We start from the raw sequence: 22,740 nt of genomic DNA, 5'->3' as shown, positions 1-22,740 counted from the left end.
CCTTAAACCTGTGTATGTCCACCCACCTCATATGTGTTCTTGTAGACAACATATGGTAGGATTTTGGATTCTAATCCACTCTGCTATTTGCTTCTGTTTTATGGTGAGTTCATCCCATTCACATTCAGAGTTATAATTATCAGTGGTGTATTCACCAACATTTTGGTATCCTTTCCTAGTTCTACCCCTTCTTCTTACACTATTTCCTTTTAAACCAGTGGTTTGCTTTGAGCCAGTAACCCTTGTCCCCTGCCTGATGAATTCCTTCCCTCCCCCTTCTTTTCCCCTTCCCTTTTTTAACCCCCTCCCCCCTCATTCCCCTGCTCTCCTTGGTTTATCCCTTCTGACTTTCTCAGTAGGGTTAGATAGAGTTCTATATCCCAATGAATATAACTACTCTTCCCTCTCAGGGTTAATTCCACTGAGGGTAAGTTTTAAATATTACCTCTTAATGCTCTCTTCCTCTCCTTCTTATAATAGTATTCATTCCCTCCTCTCCCCATGCCCTCTTTGTGTGTAATAGAATATCCTATTTTCTTATTCATTCAAGTTTCTTTTGGTGTCCTCTACTATTCACCCCCCTCTTCCCTCCATCCTATCTCATCTTAGACCATTTAGTACTCCAACCTCTCCCTATGAATAATCCTTCTAATTACTATAACGGTGAAAACTATAATAGTGAATAGAGTTCACTACAGAGAATTATATGTAACATTTCTCCATAGGAATACAAATAATTAGATCTTATAGAAGCCCTTAAAGTGGCAAATTTAAAAAATGAGAGTTTTCTTTCTTTCCCCTATTTCTTATTTACCTTTTCATGTTTCTCTTGGTTTTTGTGTTTGGATATTGAACTTTCCATTTAGTCCTGGTCTTTTCTGTCAAAATACTTGGAAATCTTCTATCTTGTTGAATGCCCTTACTTTCCCCTGGAAGCATATAGTCAGTTTTGATGGGTAGGTGATCCTTGGTTGTAGACCCAGTTCTCTTGCCTTTCTGAATATCTTATTCCAAGTCTTGTGGTCTTTTAGTGTGGAGGCTGCCATATTCTGTGTGATACTGATTGGTGATTCTTGATATCTGAATTGTCCCTTTCTGGTTTTTTTAAAATTTTTTTTCTTTTATTTGGAAGCTCTTGAATTTGGCTATTATATTCCTGGGGATTGTCTTTTCAGGGTCTAGTGTAGAAGGTGATCTATGGATCCTTTCAAAGTCTATATTGCCCTCTTATTGTAGAACTTCAGGGCAGTTTTGCTGAATAATTTCTTTTAGGAATAATAATTTCTTTTAGTCCAAATTTCTATTAATTTCTGCTTTTTCAGGGAGACCAATGATTCTCAAATTGTCTCTTCTAGATCTGTTTTCTTGATCTGGTAATTTCTCATTGAGATATTTCATGTTTCCTTCTATTTTATCAGTCTTTTGACTTTATTTGTTCTTGCTGTCTTGAGAGATCATTAGCTTCTAATTGCTCAATTCTAGCCTTTAGAAACTCGTTTTCCATTTCAATCTGGTCATTTCTGGTCTTCAATTTACTTGCCTCACTTTCCAATTGTGAAATTCTGCCTTTTAAACTGTTATTTTCTTGCCTGATTTTGGTTTCCAATTTGCTTACCATTTTGTTTGATTTTGGGGCATCTTTCTTCAATTGGGAGTTTCTGTCCTCTAACCTGTTAATTTCCTTTTGAGCTATTTCCTACTTCTCTCACCAAATCTCTTCCATCTTTTTCATCATCTCAGATTTGAACTCAAGAGCATGTGACCAGTTTTCATTATTTTGGGAAGGTTTGGATATGATTATTTGTTTGTTCTCCTCTGCTGTTTGCTCTGTTGTCTTGATTTTCTCTGTGTAAAAGTTGCCAAGTGTTCAAGATTTCTTCCTATTGATCTTTCTCTTTTGGGTTCTTGTGGATGGCTTGCCATTGTGAGCCATATGCCCTCTCAGGTTTAATCTCACACCCAGGGTCTGTCTGCACTCTTTAGGCTCCTGAGGTCTCAGGTCTAGTTTTTCTCATGGTCAAGCCTCGTGGTGGTCCCCTTGCTTGTTCCTCTGCCCGAAGGTCTTTTAACAGTCTCGGGGTGCTGAATCCACAGTTATGCACCCCTCTGCACTGGGTCTCCACCCAAGGTCTGCACCTGCTCTCGAGATCTGCATCTGCAACTGCATCAGCGCCTGAGCTCAGGACCTGGGACTGTGCCTGCGCTCAGGGTCTGAGCTCAAAGACCACCTTTTCTTTAGCCTCTTGGGGTCTTAAGTCTTGCTACTCTTCAGAGCAGGCCCTGTTGGTCCCAGGTAGCTGCCAAGGACTTAATGGATGCCCTAAACTTGCTCTAGCTCTTGTGCGCTGGTTTTGACCCTGTAGGTGGTGGGTGTGGGGAAGGGGGTTGTTCAGCTCACATTTTAGTGAGAGCTGTTTCACCCCTTTATAGCATGGAAATGCCGTGATTCCACATACCTTCAATGCTGTGCCCTTTTGTGGGGTCCCTTCGTTCATCTGGATTTGTTTTTATGTCCTCTTGAGGAGTCCTATATGTGTGGGTTAGGAGACATTAAAGGAGCTGCTTTTTACTCTGCTGCCATCTTAACCTGGAAGTATCTCCCTTCATTCTTGATGAAAACAGATAGGCACCCAGTTTGTCTCTGTATAAACATCTACTTTATATCCCAGATATCCAATTATCCTTTAAACTGGACAGTTCACTCCCTTTTTACTCTGAGGCATAGGATATAACCACATGATCCATCTCAGGTTCCAGAGACCCAGTAACATACCATCATCATCCTTTCACTAGTCATGGAGACCCTGTTGTCAAAAGGGTATATAAAGCCCCGAACACATCTCCTGGAGGAGGCAGTGCTCCACCTGCACACTGGCTCCCCAGCCTTTCAACATGAATTCCAAATTAATAAATTCCTCTTTTTATTTTTAAGCTAAGTTTTGGAGTCTTACATTTTTGCAAAGGGTAACCTGTCATGAACCTTGGGTTTTTGCCGTAAAGCTCTCCCTCAACAGTCTCAGGTACTTCCTAGCTATGTGTCCCTGGGCTAGTCACAACTCCTATTGCCTACCTGTTTTCACTTTTCTGCCTGGGAACCATATTAATTCCAAGATGGAAGGTAAGGTTTTTATTAAACAACAACATTAACTATTATATGTTTGCAGAACCTGTCTTTATCATAATTTCATGAGCTCAAGAATTTTCCTTTTTTATAGAGGCAGCAGAGTATGTGGTAAACTGAGGACTTAGAATCAAGAAAACTTGGGTTCATTATGAGAAAGAATGCTATCCACATTAAGAGAAAGAACCTTTGGGATAGAAATGCAGAAGGAAAATATTTGATTCATCACTTGTTTATATGGGCATAGGATGTGAGGGTTTTGATTTTTAAAAGATTATTCTATTACAATGAATAATATGGAAATAGGTATTGAGTGATAACACATGTACAATCCAGTGGAAATTGCTTGTCAGCTCTGGGAGGGGGAAGGAGGAGTGGAGGGGGAAAACATGAATCATGTAACCATGAAAAAATACTTAAATAAAAAAATTAATTAAATTAAAATAAATAGAAAAACAAAAGAAAACTTGGGTTCAAATTCTGCTTTAGATGCTTAATAGTTGTCTGACTGAGCAAGTAACTCAAACTCTGGGCTTCAGTTTCCTCATCTATAAGAAAACAGGATGGGACTCAGTGGTTTCTAAAGTCCCTTCATCTCTAAATACATGACCCTACATTCTTGTACCACAGCAATAGTGCACTCTTTCAAAAGAAAATCATTCTTTAGTCTTCTCTCACCTAGGAATCTCTTTCAGGAGTCTTACTAAAGGGGAAAACTACTGCTCAGCTGATGATATTCATTTGCCTCCACTTTTTACCTATCATGACAAAAGTATCAAATGACTCATATTACCCATTAATATTATGACCCATTTAACAATAATGGAAAGTCTCAAGATTACATGCAATGGGTAATGGAACCTGGGGTATTCAGTCTGGGCAAAAGAAGACTTAGAACATAGTAGTTTTCTTCAAATGCTTGAAAGACTGCCCTGGAAAGAGGGAATTTATTTCCTCTTCTTAAACCTAAAGGCTAATGGATGACATTTACAAGAGAATCAGATTTAGATATGAATAAGGAAAACCTTCCTAATGATTAAAGCTCTTCAAAAGCCTACTCGCTACTTCTTAAAGTTGAGAGCTCTAGCAGAGAAGAATGCAAAAGAGAATCACAGAATTTCTGATTTGGAAGAGAAATCAGCAGCCAGCCAACTTATACTAGAAAAAAAAAAAGAATCCCCATTGGCCAACAAGAATCATACAGGCTTTGCTTAAACACTTCCAGGTAAGGGGAACCCACCACTCATTAACCCACTCATTCCACTTTGAGAGCTTTAATTATTAGAAAATTCTTTGTTTTTTTCTGAAATCAAATCTAAATTGGACTCTTTGCAACTTCAACCCAAGCCCTTAAATTAGCTGGAATTAGGTATCATGTTTCCTCAAAACTTTTTCTTAGCCAGGCTAAGACTCTCTGTGTCCTCAGTTGTTCTTCATATAGCATGGTCTCGGGTCTCCTTAACCATATTTGAAATCATTCCTTTACAAGCTCTGCCCCAACTTGGATCTAATGTTCCAAATGTGGTCTGTTCAGAGCAGAATAAATAAGGACTATTACCTCCCCTGGGCAGCTAGGTGGCACAGTGGAGAGACACCAGGCACTGAGTCAGGCTGACTCATCTTTCTTAGTTCAAATCCAGCCTCAGACACTTACAAGTTGTGTGGTCCTGTGCAAATCACTTAACCCCTGTTTCCTTCGTTTCCTCATCAAAAAATAAGCTGGAGAAGGACATGGCAGATATTCCAGTATCTTTGCCAAACATGGGGTCAGAAATATCTGAAATGAACAATAATTGTGTCCCTCGCTTGGAACACTATTCTTTCATTAGTATAGCCTAAGATGGTATTCGTTCTTTTGATCACCACAGAACACTAAACTCAGCTTGAGCCTTCTGTTCACCAAAATTCTGAGGTGTTGTTTACATTTTCACATTTTCATTTCATTTCACATTCACAATATGCATGAAGCCTCTGAAAATCTGATCAAACTAGTTTTTAATTGAGGATAGAGTAGTTGAGAACAAACTGTGCATATGCATCTGTGGAGCCACGTACTATGGATTATACCTTATAAAACATAGGAAGAAGAGTACTGGAGAAATCAGGAATTTATAGGAGACAATATTTAAGGAGAAAGACAATGATAACATTCATGGTGGCAGATGTGAATGAACCATGGACATTTTGTACACTCCATAGATATTGCCAAAATTTGGTGGCATGAGATTAACAGATGGAGTAAATTCCTCTTGATGGAAATGATTTATTCAAAAGGTATAGGATGGACTATACATCAAGAAAATATATTCATGCGAGGAAATATCAAATACAGAGAAGAATATGACAGAGAATATTTGGGTGAGGATCAACAGGGGGGAAAATAACAGCAATATTGTTATTAGATTATACTAGAAACCACTTCCATAGAAGCCACCTAACTGTCCTTGATAGATTATTTTTAAATTAAGAAATTAAAATTAATTAAATTAATAATAAAGATATTAATTATTATATTAGTAATAAAGAAATTAAAACTAATTAAAAATTAAGAAATACTGCCTCTCCAGACTTTCAATGGTTATAGCCCAATACATAGGTAATGCATACATGTGTCTCACAATGTGTATGTAAATATTTATATGTCTGTTATGTTTTCTATATAATCCATATATGATATTTATATCTGTATATCAATATCGATTTATCTCCATTTCTAACCATCTATTTAGTTTCTTCTTCTGACCAGAGTTTGAATAAAATGTGGAAGGACACACAGACAGGAAATATTACAAGCAAACAGCAACAAAAAACCTAAGGTTCTGTAAAATCGGAAAATCTTGAATCCAGAAAACAACATTACCCAAAATTCCTTTCTGCATTTTTCCTTTCTGTTTACGTGGGTCTTTCACGTGATTGTATATAAGTTTTTGGTAATGTCCCTCTAGCTTTCTCTTCCACGTGAATTGAGTGGTGCCTGGTCTTTGTTTCCCTAGCTCTCTTTTCCACATTAAGTGTGGGGGGAATGTTCCCTGTGTTCTCTAGCTTTCTAGTTAAATATTAATAAATCTCTATAAATATTATACTTTGGAAATATTGAATACTAATTTTAAAATCCACAGTTCTCTGTTCTTCATACAGTAATTCTATCTTTAATATCTATTGACCAAAATGATTTACAAACTAGTAGTGGGATGAAGGAATTGAGTGGGATGAAGGAATGACTAAGCATTTCCTCTTTTCTACTTCCATGTGAGACAGACAGACAGACAGAAAAACAGATATGGGAGTGAGGGGAAAAAAAAGAGAAACAGACAGACACATAGAGAGATAGAGAGACAGATAGGGTTTGAGGAGACAGAGACAGAGAAAAAGGTAGGCAGATAAATAAACAGGCAAAGAAAGGGAGAATGAAGAGAGGATACTAGAGAGAACAATGTCCTGGCCCAAGATCCCAGAATATGGAGAGAATCTGTGAAGTTAGTTAACTTTGCCCCTTTCAAAAACGAGGAGGAACCCTAAAGCCTAAAGTCCCCTCCAGGGACACCTATGAACTACATTTGTATTCTTAGTTTCTAGCACAGTGTCCTGGATATACTCCTTGTTCTATATATGTTTCTTGTTTTGAATTGAATTATTGATTAAATTATGAGAAACCAAAAGACAGAAGTTCTAGAGTAGGAAGGTAACCTAGTCATAACTCACATATGCGAGCTTAGAAGTTTATAGAGTGTATTCCCCGTAAGAACCTTGTGATATAAACAGAGGAAATATTATTTTCAGAATTTTATTGCTCAGGAAACTGAGCCCTGAGAAGTGATTTGATTTTCCAGTGGTCCCAAAGCTCTTAAGTGTTGGAGCTGAGAAACCGTCAGGTTTTGTTACGCCACGTATGGTACTTTCTTGACTATACAGGCTTGAACATCAGAAAGCTGTGAGTTCTACTCATTTTCTCTTTTTCTCTGTTTCTAAACTCCTCCACCTTCCCCTTTTTAAGAGGTATGTTAGAGAGGAAGAAAAGATGATGGAGAGAGGAGCTGTCCTACTCAGGCAGATCTGGGCTCAAGCTCTGCCTCTAGCATATATTAGGTGTGTAACCATGGACAAGTTGCATAATTTCTCAGTGTCTCCAGGATATTCTTTAAGTCTAAGTTAGAGATAAAATGACCTCAGTAAAGGGAATCACTACACAATGAGCTCCCTATATAAATGAAACTACATGTCTTTCCCCCCAATTCTCTTCAAATAAGTGTGTTAGAAATATTTGGGTAAAAGCAACTTGAACAATATTGTCCCACTAAGCATGACCCAATGCATAGTTTAGAGGATATAAATAATCAAGAATTGAGTTACCTTAGCAATAGCTTCATTATTTTTCTGAAGGATTTTAGGAGTTAATTCTTTGTCAAAAGGAACAAAAAATAAACAGTTTTCAACCTCCACTGACGAATCTGCTGGCACTTCCACTGTAAATGAAAAGGACCCATGTCAGTACACTCATTTGCTAGCTAGGGTTAAGTACTATAATGTTGAATATTCTCTCTTGATGATCTAGGAATCCAGAAACTTGTATTGATCTTCTGAATGATGCTGACTCCCCTGCTAGATGTGCAAACTGGCAAAGATTCGTAGAGCCATTTTGGAAGAGGGTAGCTTAGGTCTAAAGGAAGCCAGGTTGTGGGGATAGAAAAATTGTGAAATTACGTGATTGATCACACAAGCCAGAAGCCCTCAGATATGCTGTTTCTATGACTCTTGATAAGCATGAGAGGGTGTAAAAATTTGGAGGAGGGGAAATCAATGGTAGACCAGCAGTTTGGAAAACATTTAGAAGTAGGGTAGCAGTCAATAAAGGTGCCAGTGGATTGATTCATTAAATAGGTTTTAGTGTCATAGCTTGAGACTACAGGAGAAGACCTTATTTTACAATGAGGAAACTGAGGTCCAAAGAAATTCAGTGGTTTGTTCCAGAGTTGAGATGTTAGTCCATTTCTTTTGATTCGAAATCCAATGCTCTTTCCACAATGCTGCTGTTCATTTCATTGAAGTGGGGGGCTATAAAAGCAGTTAATGTTGACAAAGGGTAGTGAGGTGCCATAGTGGTTACACAATCAATTCTAAAGTCAGGAAGACTCATCTTGGTGAGTTCAAATCCAGCTTCAGACAATTTCAAGGAAAATTTCAAGACAAATTCAGACAGTTACAAGCTGTGTAACCCTCAGCAAGTCATGTGACTGTTTGCCTCAGTTTCCTCATCTGTAAAATGATCTGGAGATGGAAATGGCAAACCACCCCAGTATCTTTGTAAGAAAATCCCAAATGGGGTCATGAAGATTCAGACATGATTGAAAAATGACTGAATAACAATTGTTAAAATATCCTTCTCCCATGAAACAATGGAATTGTTCACATTCCCTAGTGTCAAATTGTGAAAAAGTGGGGAAAATAAGGTCATTCTCTGTGGGCCCTGCATCCTTTCAACTTCTAGTAAGTTACTTCTAGGCTTTAGTGTTTTAGGGAAGGGCAAATTCTAGTGATTACAATGAAGAATTAAAGAATTAACTTTAGAGAAAGGGTATCAACAATGAAAGACTTCCTTCTTTATACCTTTTTATTAATATGTATGTATATATGTGTGTGTAAATATATAGATATACATACCTATCCATCTATCAAATATTTTGCTTTAAACCTCATCTTTGATTCTAATTCTATCCCATCTCTCTTCCCCTTTATTACTTTTCATAGGTATAAGGTATGAAAATGTGAAAGGACCTGAGGAAAAGTAAACACATTCACAACTGTCCTATAGGGACATGGCAAGAATTCTGGGGCCTTGGAAGAAAAGGTGTTGGAAAATGCCCAATAGGACCCTGATGGGAAAAGATATTGTTCTCTTTATTAGCCCCACAACTCCCCTAAAGCTTCAAAACACAAGATTTTGTTGACAAGAAATGCAACAGGAATAAGACCATCTTCAAAGCCCAAATGGACGAGTGGTTCTTCTGGGAGTCTTAAAAGAAAAACAAAGGCAAGTGTCCTAGCCTTGTGAATGTCTAAAAAAAATAGTAGATCTTAGGCCACCAAGCCAGACTTTCAGAGAAATCCAGACATAGAACTTATTCCAGAATATGTGAGTAGAAAAACCCAGACTAGAAATCTTACCCTAGTCAGGACCAAGCATGAGGGCAGAGTCACCTTACCATTCTGGAATTTTATAATGCAGAGAAGGTGATACATTGCGATGGAAGCCTGGATAACAATTTGGAGATTTGCATGGGTGCATAAAACAGCCAGTTCTGCTGCCAGGTGACCCATACATGGAATGTCAATTGTTTTCTGAGAAAGAGAGACAGAGAGAGACTGAGAGCTTATCTACTTTAATGTGCTCCCTATAAAATGAGGCATCTCAAAGAGGGCTTTTCTTATACCCCAACACTATCACAGATACAAACACCAGGTGATATCCACAAAGCAGGTTAATGAATCTTTAAAATATCTTCACAGATATGGCAAGCTCTTTCTGTATTGGGGGCAGATGAAGGAGGCAGCAGTTCACCAGGCTTACCTGGAGTATGCCTGGTGAGAAGAAGGAAGTATTCTGGGACATAATGAGATTTCAAATCTCATATGTTTCAAATTTCAGATTGCCAAAAGAGGGAGCACCCCAGAATGAGGCTGCTTTAGCCAGAGCATTGGGGCCAGGAAGAGGAGGGCGCGTAACCTGGAGATGCTTCTGCCACTCTTGGGTGGGAGGAAGACACAGAAAGCAGTATTCCTGGGAAAGTGTTGGTGACGTGTACAATTTCTGCCATGGCACTGAGCCCCCAGTTACCCTGAGTTCCATACAGAGTTTATGAATATAATCTTAATGCTCCTCTATTCATAAAAAGCAAAGTTCAGGTTATCACAGAAGTCTTAGATAAACCTCTCTATAACCTCTTGGAATAACCTGCCTCCTGTACTTGACTAAGAGTCTCTTCCAGAAAATTCCTGATTATCACTCCCCTTTACTCACTTTCTGTTCCAGCTTTGAACTAGTTTGATTAGAAGAGAAAATTGGAATTTTCCAGAAGGAATTTTTAGCTAGGGTTTGGTCAAAAGAGCCTCTGAGGTTCCTTCCAATGGGGGAAAAAAAGAAGAAAGATCCCAGTGGCTCATTCAATTCTAGGCAGAGCTCATATCACATGCTACAAATGTGGTCCTCCTTAAAAAAAGATGGCGAGAGGGACATATACACATTGTCCCAACTTATAATCAGTTGACATGCTGATTCTACGTATAGAAATGGTCAGCCTCTACATTGCCTGTATGTGGCCTTTTCCTAGAATTGCCAAGCAGGAATGGTTTCCTTAAGGCACTATGCTCCATTCTCTGGTGAGGATCTGAAGTGAAATGTTTCAGGTTCCTCTAAGGCTTCTCCCTTCATCACAAAACTTTCCTGAGAGTAGCAATGATATATACATGATGGTTATCATCTCAGGCCAATCAGTCCCTCAAAATCATACTTAAATTACAATGTAGGGGGAGAGTCCTATTTAACTAGACAAATGCCTTTGGTGGGAACCTACTCCACATGTATAGCAATAATTCTCAGTATAGATTCTTCCAGAAACCTCTTTCCATAATGACAAAAATGTGTTTTAATGCCCCACAGTAGCTTAATATCCTACTCATAATATTCTGCAATTATTTGCTAGTTAAGGCACCATTAAATAATTTTTAGTGCAAATTTGTGGATTTTCATTGCAAATTGGAGACCTGAGAATCACTAACTGGGAACCACTTATGTATCATGTTGTTGTCAAAGTTCTAAATTCCAAACAGCCTCTTTACAAAGAGATTGTTTAACATTAACTACAGACAGAAGAGGACCAAGCATCCATTCTAAGAACAGTCATCCATACACAAAAGAAATCTGAGTTTTGTAGAATAGCTAGATTATTGGGACATACTCATCACCGAGGCATTTACTATTATGCATGGATGTGTCCAAAATAGTCCTCTGGGAACACTAAATGACTAAAAAAATTGAGACTTAAAGATTCCTTTCCTAATGGTTCATATTACCAGCAAAAATGTTTTTAAGCATGCTTCTGTCTATTGAGAAAATAAGCAAAAAGGATTGGGGTAGGAGAGAAGGCAAGCACTACAGAAATATGGACTTTTATGACTTACATATCCCTGAATTTTTCTTCTTGAAAACTTTATGACTCTGCTTATGATGGTCACACCTTGTTCTTGCAAGTATTTGGTCTCTGTGTTCATCCATATTATCATTTCCTGTTGGGAGCACAAGGGAGGTAAAGGAATGAATGCTGGACCAAGAACTGGGCATAGGATGGACTCCCAGTTCTACACATGGGTAACCCTAAGCAAATCACTTAATCTCTGTGATCCTCAACTTCTTCATCAGTAAAATGAGAAAGTTTAATTTAAGGCCATAGTGACTGATCATGGCTTCAGAGGCTATCTAGCTCAACCCCCCCCTCCTCCATCCCTTGTGATTTTACAGATGTAGAAACTAAAGTCCTGAGAAGTTGTCATACTAATAACTAATATCAATATTATGAATAATACTTTATTCATAATAGCATTTATATAGTGCTTTAAGGTTTAAAACTACATATATTCTCTCATCTGCTCTGGATTATATTCTCATTACCTGGAATAATATTCTGCATTCATCATCATTCTGGATAATATTCTCATTACCTGGAGGGTAGGTACTATTATTATTTTTACAGATAAGGACACTAATTCAGAAAGAAGTTGTGGCTTACCCAGCATTTTATAGCCTGTCTGTATAATGTCTGAAGGAAGGAATCAAACACAAGTCTTCCTGGCTCTGAGTCCTACACTCAGTACACCACTACTTAGTTGCCCCTAGATTAAGTGGCTTGTCTCATTGGGAGTAAACAATAAAGGAAGAATGTGAGTGTCTAAAATGGACTTAGATAATCTCTAGGAGATCCATCCATTTAGTTTTACTGTTCCAAGATCCATGATCAATTCTATTTTTCAGAAATGTTTTCCTTTAGATTTCTAATTTGCACATTTCCATCAACAATTCCATTGCAATTTCCATCAACAATTCCATTGCAATTTCCATCAAATCCTGGTTATTTCTGATATGCTGTCAGCTGAACTCAAATTTTGTCTGCTTTACCTTCTTAGTTTCCATGAATTCAATTATCTTTATGCTGTCAGTCAGATCTCTTACCACTCCTCCACCCACATAGTAAATTGCCTGTGGCTCCTTATAACCTGCAGGATCAAATGCTGAATCCTCTATTTTGGCTTTTTATTCAAGGTTATTTTTATTTCCAGCTCAACATTCTCTCTCTCTCCTTTAAACCCCACTCCTACCCCATTGAGAAGACAAAATATGAAGACATGCCAAAATAAAAAAGGCTGCATAAACATGTTCTAAAAATAAAACAAAAACATTTTAAGAAAAAATATGCTCCACTTTGCACTGAGCTCATGAATTCTCTCTCTGGAGATGACTGATCCTTTGGAATTATGGAAGATCATTGTATTGATCAGAGCTACTAAATCTTTGAATGTTGATTATCTTTACAATATTGCTGTTACATGTAAAACCCAGTGGAATTGCTCATTGGCTATGGGAGGGGGTCGGGAGGAGGGGAGAGAAAGAACATGAATCATGTAACCATGGGAAAATATTCTAAATTAAATAATTAAATAAAGCTTTTCAAAAAAATATTGCTGTTACTTGTGTGGATTGTTCCTGTTTTACTTTGCTTCAGTGCACGTACCTATTCTTAGGTTTTTCTGAAACCCTCCTGCTCATCATTTCTTATAATCACACTAGTATTCCACCACAATCATATGTCACAACTTATTCAACTGTTCTCCAATTGATGAGCATCCTCTCAGTTTTTAATTCTTTTCCACAACAAATTAATCAATCCAGGCCATTTTTCATTTATATTATATTGGCATAACCTACTCATCAGTAATTTTTTTAAACCCTTAACTTCTGTGCATTGACCCATAGGTGGAAGAGTGGTAAGGGTAGGCAATGGGGGTCAAGTGACTTGCCCAGGGTCACACAGCTGGGAAGTGTCTGAGGCCGGATTTGAACCTAGGACCTCCCGTCTCTAGGCCTGGCTCTCAATCCACTGAGCTACCCAGCTGCCCCCTACTCATCAGTAATTTAAAAAATCTTTCCATTTATTTAGAGCTGTTTCTTTAAATCTTTCTACAGGGATAGGATTAGGGACTGGATCTATGATTATCTTGGGACTGTGTAGGGAACTCCAGGGTGAGGAAACCCTTTCCCAATGCAGGTTACTCCCCTTTTTTATATTAAAGTTTTAGAGAAGTACCAAGAGCCCCGAGAAGTTTGGTGATTGGCCAAACATCATCTAGATCAGGATTGCCAGAGTTGGAGCAGAAAACCATGGCTTCCCTTTCATTCTTATAGAAGAGGTGAAACCTTATTTATTTAATGATTTGCTATCTAATTCAAGAGCTGATGAGAGTCACCACCAGAGAATTAAAGGGAACAGGAAGACAAGGGCAAGAACAGAATCATGTCTGTATTCCTAGACATGTGACAGGAATATAAATTTCAAATTTCTGTTCTTTTTTAAGAACTGAATAGAAATCGCCCTATTTTTGGTTGTCTACTTTACCCGTAAGATCTGTAGCTTGTAAAGATCTTTAGCTACCAAGATCCGAAGTGTGTCCTCAAAGATGCATAAAATACTTTTGTACAGGTGCTAAAAGAGAAAAAGAAAGCAGAATTATGAGCTGGCCTTGGGCAAAAATCACACTATGAACAAGTTAGTATTAGGCGCAATTTGGGATCCAGGGATGAAAACGTCTACGAGATGCAAACACCAATATGACCCTTCAAGACTGGATATTGACACTGAAGAAATAAAGGACCACCGAACTCTCTTCTCTCACCCTCAACACCCTTTTCTGCTCTTGCTTCAAACTTCTTAAGAACTATTTTTCATTAATTAACCTGTCCCTGTCACCCACTTCACTACCAAGCTCTCTCCTCGCCACCTAGCCTCCTTTCCAATGTCCCTCTCTTCCCCAGTCACTCAATGGGGATTGTAGGCACGTTGAATAATATTTTTAGAAGTGGAAGGAATTTTAAAAGTCATCTAACCCAACCACCTCATTTTATAGATATGAAAACTGGGGCCAAGAGAGGCTAAATAATGAGTCAGGATTTTGAAAAGGGAATAAGCATTATACGTTGACTACTATGTGTCAGAAACTGTGTTGGATACTTTTGACAAATATTATTTTGTTCGATCCTCACAATGCCCCTACATATTAGGTACTCTTATCCAAATATTATAGATGAGAAAACTGAGGCAGGGGTTAAGTGTCTTATCCAGGAATACATAGTAAATGTCTGGGATCAAATTTGAACTCAAATCTTCCTGATTCCAGGGCTACAGCACTATTCAGTGTACCAAATAGCTGCCTTGATATATGATTATATTATAGTTTATATTAATAATATATATTAGTAGTAATTAATTGATATTATTGATATAAATTGATCAATTATTGATATCAATGGATTATAATTTATATTAACGTGATTCTTATTTGATATATGATTTTAATCCAAAACCTCCACAAAATTCAGCACCTTGTAACCTTAACAATAATATGACTAATGGACCTGTCTCCCTCTCTTATTGAGACCTCAGGGAGATACACTTGGTGACCATCATTAATCCTTGTCTAAGCCACATATGAGAACAGAAGCAATATGTCTTCTCAGTTCCAGAAAGAAGGTGGCCACCAAAATAATGATTTCTGGTGAGGGAAGTAGAACTACATCTGATGAAAAGATTGAATGTTGTCTTTGTGGTTTCTGGGACTTTGGAGTTAGAAAGGACCTGAGAAGCCATCTCAATTCAGCATCTCTCTCTTCCATCCCTCCCTCTCTCCCATCCTTATACAAATGAGGAATACAAGGCTCAGAGGATTAGATGAATTGCCCAAGATCACTTAATTTGTGGCAGAGATGGTAGCATAACCTGTTTCTCTGGCCCCCTTGGTCTACTTCTCTTTACACAATACCTATAACAAATGAATAATATAAAATGCTACCTCTATGTCCTCTTGATCATCTGAATTTTTTTGCCTTTCTTGAAGTTTGTTTAAACTAGGCATGGAGAACACATTTCGAAAGCTTCCCTCTATTGTCTGCACTTGGATATCAAATTGGTCTAAGGGATCCATGTAGCTGGGAAGAGAAATGCATCATCTGGTCATTTTTAACCTTTTCTTCAGTCAGCTGGAGATCAGGACAAATTCATTCATGAGGTAGGGTCTCGGCTTGAATTGGGCAACTTCTTTGAATGAGAAGAAAAGGGCTAACCTTTTCACTAAGATCATTTCAAGGAGCAGAGGGCCATCAGGTTGCCTACAGAGAGGCAAACCAGCCCAAGTCAGAAAAACAGAACAGATGAAAGCACCTGATATTTTGATCAGACCTTGAATGACTGCTTCTCGTCTAGCTTGGGCAAGAGAAGATCTAGTCACAAAACTAAAACAAAAACAAATCCTCTACAACACACAACCAAAGTAAAGTTGCTGTTAATTTAATTAATGCAACTAGTCTCTGAGAGGTAATCAAAGTAGAGAAATGAGATGGAAATATGTCACATAAATATGTGAATGATTGAGATGACCTCACCTTCCTAGAGGTATTTATTTTTAAGCAAGTGCTTGAGTACACTTTCAGAGACAGTGAGAAGCAGGGGGAAAACTTGGCCATGGAGGAGGAAAGCCCAGGAAACCACCTCATACTTGGATGTCTACCTTTGAGGTCAGTTCCCTCCAGCAAAGATACTTTAAACACCTTCGGTTTTGCACAATCTCTTTGCTTCTCCCACTTTTGACCCACATGTTTTCTGCAAACTTTTCCAAACTTTTCTGAGTTTTTCCCAGTTGTTCCTATCTGCTGAAGTAGCATCAAAAAAACCCTTATTATTAGGAATGGGATCAGGGAGTTTGTCTCTTAGCTGAAGATAACCTGCCTATCTACACATGATATCTTGGAATGAGTTTACAACTCAGTCTAGCATAATTTTTTTTCTAACTGAAATACTATAGCATAGATAGAACCAACCAGACCAAGAAGAAGAGACAGAATTCGTCCATCTTTAACAAGCAAATATGATAAATGATTTTTGTTTTATTTCTGAAACTTGTCTACCCCATCGATTTTATTGAATAGAATTGATAATGTTCGTATTACTTATTTAACTCTAAAATTGTACTGTATTTCAAAAATGGGATTTTTCCACTTTTTAAATCATTGCCTTAATATAATTTATGATGGCATTTTCCCCTTTGTCCTTATTTCAGAATCTTCATACAATCTGAAAAATCTCATTTGTGTCTGAGTTTCTATTTGGCCATTCATGCACTATGAGCTTCAAACAAACTAGTATTGGATCCATAAGCTCAGGACTCAGAAAACTAAGTTAGATCCAAAAGAATTCAGATTGGAGTAATGTGAACGTGATTTTTTAAAAATTAAAATGAATACAATTTCTTTTTAAATTGCAATTATTTTTTATCATAGACTCTGAATCTAACAAGTTAGAAGGGTCTTCAAAGATCATGTAGCTCAAACTTTTTCAACCCAATTTTGCATTTCTTCTCTGACATGTCTGAGTAAGAGATCTATAGCATTTACTTGCAAATCTCCAAGTTTAGAGAATTCTTTACCTGTTGAGGTAGCCCATTTAATTTTTACATAGCTCTAATTGTTGGTGAGTTTCTTCCTTACATTAAACAGAAATCTGCCTCCTATGGCTTCCACTTATTGGTTCTAATTATCTCTGGAACCAAACCAAAAGTAGATCCTCTTCTATATAACAGTCCTTTAAATATTTGAAGATAGACTAGATCCCCTTTTAAATATTCTTTATTCCAGACTAAATATTTCTAAGTTCTTGAGATACTTCTCTAGACAGTTCTGAATCTTCTTAACATGATGGTTCCCCTTCCCTGGATTTGCTCCAATTTTTCAATCTCAAGTACAATATTAAGAATTGAATATAATATTCCAAATGTGGTATGATCACATGAGAGTATAATCTTATTTTTTGTCATATCCCTATACTTTCAATAATGCATAATAGTATCACATCATTCATTTTGGTTGCCACATCAGATGGTTAAATCATAATGTGGTTTTCAGCTAACAAAAAAATCTAGAGATTTTTTAAAAAAGATTCCACCATGATTCTTTCCTCACATAAATTATGATCACCTCATCATACATAAAGAGTTGCACTGTCAGACATTTGTGATTTTTAAAAAACGTTTGGAGATATGATATCAAGGGTAAACTGCAACCAACTCAAACCAAGCAACTATTAAATTTCCAGTGTGAACATTTACAACTTAGAAATGGGCAAACCATAAATTAGGGCTCGAGTTATTGTTTTTGTTGATTGCCTAGAATTAAGAAAGTGAGGGAGACGATATTAGAGCCACAGATCAAACTTAAACATATGTTGTGCATAAAAAAATTTTGAGGAGTTAATTGTTAAAGATTTATCACCATGCCTCTGATCTGTATTCTTCTCTCTTTTCTCCTTCAGTCGTTAGAACTATAGATGTAGCTAATGAATGATCACCACATGTGAGAGTCTAGAGGAGAAAAATTGTTTTTATGCCTAGTATGAAGTGAAAAGTCATCACATACCTGGAATTGATGGCCAAGATGATAGCTTGATCACTCAGCAGTTTACAGAAAGTATTCCACAAATCAGCATTCACATTTTCCTGTAAGTTGAAGAAAAAAGTCAAACTAAATAACTATATCAGTTATCACACAAAGATGCTCTATTTCTCCTCTCTTCAAGACTGTTGAGAGGAGAATCCTTACCTGAAGGGTGACTAGAGACAGGTCATTTTACCTCTCTGAGACACAGTTTGCTGATCTGTAAAACAGGAATCATAACTGTACCTATAGGACGTATGTCTTAAGGTTACTGTGAGGCCAATGTGTATTAATAGGTATAAAACACTTTGTAGATGTAGAAATCTCAGTTATTATTGTTGTTGTTAAAATAACTGATACCCATATACAATTTTAGGGTTCACAAGGCATTTTCCTCAGAAAACCTTGGGAAATAAGTAATCGAATGTCATATGGATAGTCCAGTATAGTATAAATTGGATAGAATTGAACTTGTGAATCATGAAGAACTGACTTCAAACCCTCCCTCTGATGCTTAATGCTTTGCGTAGGTCTAGACAAGTCCCTTTACTTTTGTCAGTCTCAATGAAGTTGATATAATCAAAGATAAGATCCACAATTATAGGGTTATTGAGAGGCTGAAATGAGATTCAAATTTCAAAGTACAATGGGCATTTCAGTTATAATTACTTCCCTTATTTTATAGATGAGAAAACCAAAGAGATAACAAGGAAGGGTCTACAGCTGGACTTTGAATCCAGATTTTCCTGACTTCTGGAAGAGAACTCTATCCAATATGAAAGAAAACTTGAATGTAAGGCATGTAAAAATCCAGCCTCATTGGCAAAAACTTTCCAGCTAAAAAAACTATAGGGTAGTGTAGTTAATGGGTATCAGTTAAAGCCACTGGGATTCTAGTATTAGAGGACACAAAAAAAGATACCATCTCTCCCTCAAGGAATATAAAATCTTGTTGAGGTAGCAAGATGTGCACATGTGGAAGATAGAACAATATAATTCACTAAATAATAAAGTGCTAAACTTGGATTACATATGACACAAGAGAGATGAAAAGAAGCAGTATTGTCTAGGCAACAAATCTGTTACTTTGAATTCACTCAAATGCAATAAATATTCATTATGGACTTGCTATGTTCAATCAGTGCACAAATGTTTATTAAATGCCTGCTTTGTCAGACTCTGGAGATACAAAAACAAAAATGAGAAAGCCTCAACCTTCAAGGACCTTCCATTTTATGGAGAGTAGCGGGGAAGAAGACCTATAGACACTTAAGTATAAACAAGATAAAATGTATTTTTAGGGATAGGGTGATAGAAAAATGTTTTACATTGGAAATGGCATTTAAATTGAATTCTGTAGAGATTCCAAGAGACAGAAGTAAAGAGGAAGCATATTAGGCAACAGATTGTGAGAGAGAAAAAAGCTCAGAGGTGGGAGAAAGTCTTATGTGAGCAACCTCAAGAAGGCAGTTTGCATGGATCATATAGTATATAAAAGGAAATAATATATAATGAGACTAGAAAGATAGGTTGGTGCTGGGTTGTAAAGGACTTTGAATGACAAGTGGAAAAATTCATTTGTTCCTAGGGGCAATGGGGAACCACAAGAATGATATAGTCAGAATAGGAATATCTCTTTGACAGCTGTATGGAGGATTATTGGAGAGGGGAGAGACCTGAGGCAATGGGACTTCTAGGAGATTAATTTCAATTGTCAAGGTGAGAGGATAAGGACATAAACTAGAGTGGTGGTCCTGTGAGTTGAAAGAAGGGGGACAGATAGAAGATGCTGAGAAGCAGAAGTGAGGGGACTTGTCAAATGATTTAATATGTAGGGTGAGGAAGAGGGAGCCCTGAGTTTGCAATATAGATGACTAACAGGATGCTGGTATCCTCAACAAAAATAGGAAAGTTCAGAAGAGGGGTGGATAAGTATGTAGGTGGGAAATATACTATCCAGTTTTACACATACTGAATTTGAGCTGTCTATGGTACATGCAATGGGAAATTTCCAATAGGCAACTTGGGATGAGGGTTTGGAGATAAGGAAAGAGATTAAGATTGGTAATAGAGGTCTAAGGGTCATCTGCAGAGATAATAAGCAAACCTATGAGAGTTGTTAAGATTACCAAGAGGAAGAATACAGATGGTCTGGGCACATCTGTAAATAGGAAAATGATAAAGTTAATAATCTTACAAAGGAGACAAGAGAAAGAAAAATAAGACAAGTAGGAGAAACTGTAAAGTAGCATCACAAAAACTCAGATAGGAGAAATTATCCAGGAAGAAAAGAGAGTCAATAGTTTCAGATGCTTCAGAGAATTTAAGAATTAGGAATTAGAAAAGGTCATCAGTTCTGGCAATTAAGAAATCATTGCTAATTCTGGAAAGAGGAGTTTTGCTGGTTTGTACTATGGAGCCAGAATTTGAACTTATACCATCTGATTCCCAATTTGGCACTTTTCATATCACTCAGTGACTCCTAAGGTGAATAAAAAAATCTTATGGTGGAGCTTAAAAATGTACTGGCAGAAATTGTTTCCTATTCTTTCTGCTAATAGCCAATGAGTCAAGGGCCATAAGAGAAAAGGAGGGAATACTTGCAGACTTAAGTCTTGGTTCAGCATTTCTTATCTTCCAGTTTTCCTTATTCTTTTCATTTTGGGGAGTTAATGTGAGCAAGTGTTGGTCAAGGTCATTGTCAAAGATGTGAGAAGAGGTTTAGCAGTTTCATTGAAGAGAGGGAAGAGGCAGAGTATAGAACCAAAGTATCTTTATTTCTGCATCTTTATCATCTTTCTCTATGTCTATGTCTACATTTATATCTTTAGCTATATCAATAAATAAGATTTTAAGTACTGATTATAGGAACCAAGTTCTAAGACAAGAGCAAGTTCCATTCTACCTTTCTTTTTTTTTTAAACCTTTATCTTCTGTCCTAGTAACAACTCTAGGACACAAAGGCTGGGACTGGACCAGCCTTGGCAAAGGTTCTCAAGTTCAAGTGCCCAGAGGGCAAATTCAAGCTGTCTGTGAGTACCCAGGCGTCTCCCACACCCCCAATACCAGAGAGAGCAGAGGGAGAAAGGACTTGCTTTGAGTGGCTGGGAAGAGGCAGCAGCAGAGGTCACCACCACCACCCCCAAAACCCACTTCAAACTGCACTTCAAACAATACACTGTTCCACAAAATTTTACTTACCAGGTGGCGCCATTTCACACTGGCCTGTAAGGATTGGAGCTCAGTAACTAAAGAGGAAAGAGAGGAAATTGGTTAAAGTTGGAAGAGTCTGGATCACTGAGAATAACAAAAGCTTATCACAAAGTTATAGTAAATCTCATTTTAAAAGCCTCTTGTTAAGTTCTCTTTATTAGTGATGACTTTTCTAAAAATAATGTTGGAAAGAGATAAGGAACTTTAGTAAAAAGTAGTTTGCATTTGAGTCAGTTTTTTTTTTTAAATATAGAGGCTTTTCCTGGGAGATTTGGAGAAATTATTTCTGTCCTTAGAGGTTTGTCTTATAATGCAAGTGTTGTCTAATATGGTTAACATCCAGAATGCTATTTAGGAAGGGGGTAGGTTTTTCCTCTTCTTTGAGGATGAAAAACCCATCCTTTCTGATTGTGGTAGGGAGGGGGAGACAATTCAGCTCTCTTAAGGTCAAAATGCTTCAACGTGATTCTATTTCTCTTTTGGCTTCTGACAAATTTGAGAAAAGTATCAAGAGAAAACTAGTGAAGGTAGAAAGGTTAAATTTTTTCTTTGATTAGCTATGAAGAAATAGACACTGTTATCATCTACTCTTCATTTACCACCATCTCATATTTGGTAGATTTTGTAATTTCTGCCTCCTCAATATCCCTTATCTACTACACCCCAGTTAATGCCATTATCATTTCTTACTTCAATTATTGAAATTGGTTCTTAAATTGCTCTCCTTGCTTCAAGTCTCTCCCAGTACCACTCCAGTGCCATGCCATCATCCATAAAACTGTCAAGTCATTTTCCTAAAATATAGTTTACTCCTCCTTTCTCAATCCATTCTAGTTTGCTACCTACTACTTCTGGAATCAAATATAAGCTGATTTTGACATGTGAAGCTCTTCCCAACCTGGCCTCAATCTATTTTTTGAGGTCAATTTTTTTGAGGTCAATTATACAATATTCCTTTTTTCCCCACCCTTTACTGATGAGACTAGCTAGCCTTCTTATTCTTCCTCATACAGGATGGTAATTTCATTTCCTATCTTCATGATTTTGCATTGGCTGATCCCCATGCCTGGCATGAGATCTCTTATCATCTCCACTTCCTGAACATATAATGATCTTTGAGTTTTGGTTCTGGAGCTAACTTTATGAGGCCCTTTTTGAACGCCTTAACTCCAAGTGGTCTTCGTAGGAAAATCTCTTCATATCTACATAATATGAAAATATATATACTTATATGCATTTATATTGTTTCCTTGGAAAGAAAGTAAGATATATTGGAAATATATTGTTTCATGACTATCTTTTCTGTCCCTTGCATTTAGTGGAATGCCTAATCTACTGTCAGAAGAAGGGATCCATCTGGAAGGGAATTATTTCATCTTAAAATTATTTAAGATCCAAAGCTCCAGAACTATAAATCTGTGCCCTAGTAAGAACTTTCGACCTAAAGTTAAGTAAAAGAAGGCAGGAAATTTCAGTGAGTTTCTTCAGGGCCCATTGGCTTATTATTTTTATCCTATATCAAACACCAACACATTTGCTTCAGGGGACATGCCTACATTTCCTTCTTCTTCTCTCCTGCCTTTCTCTTTCTTTCCTTCCTTCCTTCCTTCCTCCTTCCTTCCTTCCTTCCTTCCTTCCTTCCTTTCTTTCTCTTTCTTTCTTT

The 22,740-nt window shown here is 37.3% G+C and overlaps 1 protein-coding gene across 1 annotated transcript in view; it reads right to left on the bottom strand.

The window, feature by feature from the left end:
• The window catches only part of MROH9 (maestro heat like repeat family member 9), a 53,922-nt gene that overhangs the window by 28,995 nt on the left and 2,187 nt on the right, over positions 1-22,740 (bottom strand). The window contains exons 2-8 of the mRNA XM_044674879.1: positions 21,066-21,112; positions 17,847-17,926; positions 15,233-15,368; positions 13,783-13,869; positions 11,297-11,401; positions 9,322-9,457; positions 7,472-7,584 (exon numbers count right to left, since the gene is read on the bottom strand). Of these exons, the coding sequence (XP_044530814.1) occupies positions 7,472-7,584; positions 9,322-9,457; positions 11,297-11,401; positions 13,783-13,869; positions 15,233-15,368; positions 17,847-17,926; positions 21,066-21,112 (704 nt within the window). The remainder of the gene's footprint in view (positions 1-7,471; positions 7,585-9,321; positions 9,458-11,296; positions 11,402-13,782; positions 13,870-15,232; positions 15,369-17,846; positions 17,927-21,065; positions 21,113-22,740) is intronic.

Source organism: Gracilinanus agilis, chromosome 4 (genome assembly GCF_016433145.1).
Source record: "Gracilinanus agilis isolate LMUSP501 chromosome 4, AgileGrace, whole genome shotgun sequence".
Taxonomy (NCBI): Eukaryota; Metazoa; Chordata; class Mammalia; order Didelphimorphia; family Didelphidae; genus Gracilinanus; species Gracilinanus agilis.
This window is presented reverse-complemented; position numbering and strand designations above follow the sequence as displayed.